At 29.3% G+C, this 5,346-nt stretch overlaps 1 protein-coding gene across 1 annotated transcript; it reads right to left on the reverse strand.

Annotated features, from left to right (window-relative positions):
- Nucleotides 1-3,122: 3,122 nt before the first annotated feature.
- LOC129942008 (uncharacterized) lies at nt 3,123-5,064 on the reverse strand. The gene is made up of 3 exons (XM_056050800.1): nt 4,748-5,064; nt 4,448-4,622; nt 3,123-4,240 (listed from the first exon to the last, which is right to left on the reverse strand). Exons 1-3 carry the CDS (start codon nt 4,961-4,963, stop codon nt 3,765-3,767), a joined length of 867 nt encoding a protein of 288 aa, XP_055906775.1. The 5' UTR covers nt 4,964-5,064; the 3' UTR covers nt 3,123-3,764.
- Nucleotides 5,065-5,346: the final 282 nt, after the last annotated feature.

The raw sequence follows: 5,346 nt of genomic DNA on the forward strand, positions 1-5,346 counted from the left end.
TTAAAAGCGACCTTTCCATATACCTTCAAACCTCTTACTTATCTCTTCAATACTATTTTAACGACTTGAGTTTTTCCCGCAATTTAGAAAAAAAAAACAAAAAATCATTCCTATACCAAAGAACAGCAATAAAAACCTACCAATAGCTGTACTATCACTGAGCCAAAAAACAACGTAAAATCAATGGAAACCACTTTGAATCAATGTAAAATCACAACATTTATAGCCTAAAGCCGAAAATGATTGAATCAAAGCAGATCCACTTTGATTTTCGATTGTTGTGAAATCGTAGTAAAATCAATTGAGTTATGCTTTGAATCAAAGTTTAAATCACAATGTTTTTAGCCTAATGCCGAAATACATTGAATCAATGTTGTTTCAACTTCAATTTGAGTGGCTACGTAACCAACTAACGTTAACGTTTTTCCCCACGTTTCAACTTAGAATCAAGTATGAACGTATTTCAATTAAATACGTTGTAACTTTAAATCAAATATGTCGCCACATTGAATCAAATTTGCCGCCACATTGAATTAAATATGTCACCACATTGAATTAAATGTGTCCACACTTTGAATCACATACGTCGCCACATTGAATCAAATGTGCCGCCACTTTGAATCAAATACGTCGCCACATTGAATCAAATACGTCGCCACTTTGAATCAAATCATACGCCACTTTGAATCAAATCTGTCGCAACTTTGAATCAAATCTGTCGCCACTTTGAATCAAATACGTCGCCACTTTGCGTTAAATATGTCACCACTTTGAATTTAATGTGTCGACACTTTGAATCAAATGCGTCGCCACATTAAATCAAATACGCCGCCACTTTGAATCAAATGTGTCGCCATTTTGAATCAAATACGTCGCCACTTTGAATTTAATATGTCGCCACTTTGAATTAAATGTGTCCACACTTTGAATCGCATACGTCACCACATTGAATCAAATGTGTCGCCACTTTGAATCAAATACGTAGCCACTTTGATTCAAATACGTCGACACTTTGAATCAAATCTGTCGCCACTTTGAATCAAATACGTCGCCACATTGAATAAAATACATCGCCACTTTGAATCAAATACGTCGCAACTTTGAATCAAATCTGTCGCCACTTTGAATCAAATATGCAGCCACATTGAATCAAATGTGTCGCCACTTTGAATCACATACGTAGCCACTTTGATTCAAATACGTCGACACTTTGAATCAAATCTGTCGCCACTTTGAATCAAATACGTCGCCACTTTGAATCAAATATGCAGCCACATTGAATAAAATGTGTCGCCACCTTGAATCAAATATGTCACAACTTTGAATCAAATGTGTAGCCACTTTGAATCAAATATGTTGCCATATTGAATCAAATATGCCGCAGCATTGATTCAAATATAACGCCACATTGAATCAAATATGACGCCACGATGAATCAAATATGTCACCACTTTGAATCAAATGTGTCGTCACTTTGAATCAAATATGAAGCCAATTTCAATTAAGTACTTAAAAACGTCGAATTTGATGTAATTCGTATTACTTTTCAATATAATATCTTTTATTTTAGGATTTAATTGCAAAGTAATACAAAAAATATCAAATTTGGTGTTTTAAAACATTAGGTATTCCTGTAAATGAAAATGAAAATATTACAGATTAAAGTGAAATTATTTTAAATAAAAACATAATACATTGTCTTATGTTTTCAGGATTAATATCATCATTTTTCAATGAAGTAATTGTTATTTATATTTAAATTTACTAGGTTTAAATTAAAAAATAAATGAAAAATGTATTGTGTTTTTATTTAACATGATAAGATTACCTGAGATCAGCCGTATTCAACCTTTTCTGAAAACTAAAAACAAAGAATAAACAACCATTGCTGAAAATTGGAAAAAGGACAAGCAACCTTTGGCAAAAATTTAAGAAAGTTAATGCAAACTTTACTTAAGGCTTTTGAAAAAAGATACATAGATTTTGACCTTATTGTTAGATTCGTATTTATTTATTTCACAATTCTTACAAAAATAATTCTTACACTTACATATTTTTGGATAGTCATTTTTTTCCAATTAAAAGTTTGCAGAAGGCTTATTTATTGGTTACATTTGTTACAAATATTTATTCCTGGTAAAAGTTTTTCCATTATTTATTTGATATAAGTGGAGTGGAGGACTTGTGAAAGAGTTAATATTTTTTAAAAGTAAGGTCCCAATTTTTTCTCCAACTTCGTAGGCTTGAAAGTGTTCGTTAAACATTTTAATCTTTATTTCGGAACAAAGTGTTAACAAATTATTATTTTCAAACAGCAAAGAAATTATTTTATATAGCTTAAAGGAGGAATCAGCAACAGCTAAGTAGTTATTATTTTTGTACAGTATACCCTCATACGTCACACAACCTGCAAATCTGACTTTGTCTAAATTGATACCGAAAGAAACTAATTCGGTAAAATATTCCTTACTTAACAAAACATTGCTTTTAAAAATACTTTCATCAAAGGGAGGTTTAATCCCTAACTTATTTTTAGTTAAAAAATAAGAAAATTGCAGTGATGCCTTAATGGCAAGTGAATGGGGTGCATTTAACCTAGATGTAATATTACTAAGGTACGCTTTACCCTCCTTATGTTTAGCTTCAAACCGCATTACCCAGACGTATTTTAAAGGCCCACATTTTTTAATTGCTGTAGGGTAATGTACCAAAAAGTGGTGTTTGGGTTTTAAAGTTGGTCCAAACAACTTAACATAATGTATATGGTGTTCAGTAATCAACAAAAACTCTTACAACCTAAAGGATATAAACAATATTTGTTCATAAATTATTATCACGATAAAAAATAAAAGTAAAGGAACGTATCCAAATGTTATATATTTCAATTAAGAAATATTTTAGGTGAGCAATTAACAGAAAAATTAAGTGATTTAGGTAAAAGGAATTTTTCGGTAGATATAGTACCAATGTAGAAATTATATCAAGTCAGCAATATGCAATCATAAACAGAAAGTAAATAAACTCGAAAAGTTTTAAGATAAACATATGCATGTACTTTGTTAAAAGGATCAAAACATAGTTTTTCAAAGATTTGTACTAAACTACAACCAACGAAACGCGGCTAGAAAAGAATATAATCCTTTCAAATTAAGCACAGTTCTGATAAAAGTGAAAAGGAAAGTATTTGGAATGTGTTCAAAATCAGTAATGTTTTGAAAAAATTCTGTTTTAAAAGAATAAGGAATTAAACTTTATGTTTGCAATTTTTTAGTGAAGAAATTGTTCACTTATAACATTTTAAATAAACATATAATTTTATCAAACTTTAAGGAATATAACCATGAAAGTTTTGAAATAACTACGAAAGAGAAAGCAAATAATTCGAAAAGTTTGAGGAAAGCAAGGTAAGAAAATAATAGTAAAACAGAGTGTAGTGATTATACAAAGAATAAATAATAGCTAATCCCTTTATAACATCTTTAGATCATACAACTATTTTATTCAAATTTGACGTATGGGGGTATCTAGACATTTGAAGGGTGTACTTACAATTTCTATTGTTTTATACAGTTTATTTATGATGTTAAAAACTAAATATTTTTCTTTGAACAGCTAATAAGTCGGTATAGCTAAAGAAATTAAAACTTTTTGAAAGATCAATTATAAGCTTAGCGACAAATATTAACAATTAAATCTTAAAACTAAAATCTACGGGATATTAAAAAAATAACTTGCTTATTTTTGAAACACAGGTTTTGAATCAATTATGACTGATTTTTGAAAAAGTTTAACAAAGATGTTATATTGCTTGACTTAAAATCAAATTTGCTTTCAATATTGAAAAAATATTTTTGGATAAACAACCAACACGACTGACAAGCTAAAGGATATTTTAAAGACAGAACTTGGAATGTTTTAAAGCACAGGTCAAGTGCTTCTATAAAGCTATCAAACTTAAACAATGTTTTGTCTAAATAAACATAATATTCATGAATATTGTAGTCATCTTGACCAACGCACAAAATAAATGGCTGAATAGTTAAACCTATGTTATAATATTTGTTTACCAATTCGCTTATATTTTCCTGATATGACTGAATTGATGGAATCCTCAGTGCAAAACTCTCCTGCGCATCCGCAATTGAGACTTTCCTTTTGTTGCTTCCGTTTCTATCTTTGAATCTTGAAGATGCTGGTAAGACCGAGTTGAGCAAAATGGCCAGAATAAAGTCTTCAGAATCTGTAAAAAATTGTATATTAAACTAGTTTTATTGTTTATTTATATTACTAACAAATATAAAATGAAATGATAGGCAACGATAATGTTTTTTTATTCAAAATTTGTATTAATACAAATTTTAAACTTCTATGCAGGCATAAAATTATTGTTAATTTTTTTTTCAATTTTCAAAAAAAAAATGTGAAAATTTTCACCCTAAAAACAAACCTTTTAGTATGTTGCCAGAGCTTAAATTAGAATTAAGTAAACGCAACTGCTTCTTGCAATTTGGGTTGTGGATGTTAGCTTCGTAATATCTTTTAATAATTATTTTGAAATGTTCCCACTTGCTCAGTAACAGGTGTTGTTTTCCAGGGTACATTATTTCAAAATCAATTTCAATCTTAAAAGAAAGTAAAAATAATCAAAACTAGAGAAAAAGAAACTTTTGTGTTTTATTTACAAATTTGGTTGATTAAATGGGTCATTAAAATGTTCATGATATATGTAACTATAAATTAATATTACCAGTTGTGTTGCTCTAGCATCTCCATATTTTGGCCAAGATTTTAAAAAAGAAGAGTGATTAGATGTAGTGGAAAGCTCTTGTTGACGAAGTGAATACGTTTTTTTCCATTTATCACAAACGGTAGTCCAGTCAGAGCTATCACGACTTAAGGCTGTTTTTAAAGCTAACGATATGGAATCATCAACTTCGTCTGTTTGCGATGATGAATAATCCATGAGTTTCCCGTTTTCTTCAACGGAGGGCCTTGAACGCTTTGATCGCGAATTTCCAAATCTATTATATAATTTACCACCAGGGTTTTTTTTTTTCCTTTTCGGGGAATGAAATAGTAATCCTAAAATAAGAATATTAAGCTCTAATTTATTGTAATGTTATGTAGTGATAGATACACAACAATTTTAATATTTCAATAAGTCAGTAATGAGAAATTTAGAAGTAATTGAGAATAAAAATATATCATATTTTTTTAATAACAAAGTTTTATGAAAATTGCTATATGTAGTTGCGTTCCGATGTAATATACATAATATGTATGTAGGTATAATACAAATTTTTAAATGTACATTTTACTACAGAAATAATGAAAATCCTATTTGAT

This window comes from Eupeodes corollae, chromosome 1 (genome assembly GCF_945859685.1).
Source record: "Eupeodes corollae chromosome 1, idEupCoro1.1, whole genome shotgun sequence".
Classification (NCBI taxonomy): Eukaryota; Metazoa; Arthropoda; class Insecta; order Diptera; family Syrphidae; genus Eupeodes; species Eupeodes corollae.

Bases quoted from the DNA above. Each gene is read 5' to 3' on its own strand.
- LOC129942008 (XM_056050800.1), bottom strand. From the start codon at position 4,963: ATGGATTATTCATCATCGCAAACAGACGAAGTTGATGATTCCATATCG. The intron at 4,623-4,747 runs GTAATATTAATT...CTTTCTTTTAAG, and splicing joins ATGCTAGAGCAACACAACTG to ATTGAAATTGATTTTGAAAT. The intron at 4,241-4,447 runs GTTTGTTTTTAG...AATTTTTTACAG, and splicing joins CTCTGGCAACATACTAAAAG to ATTCTGAAGACTTTATTCTG.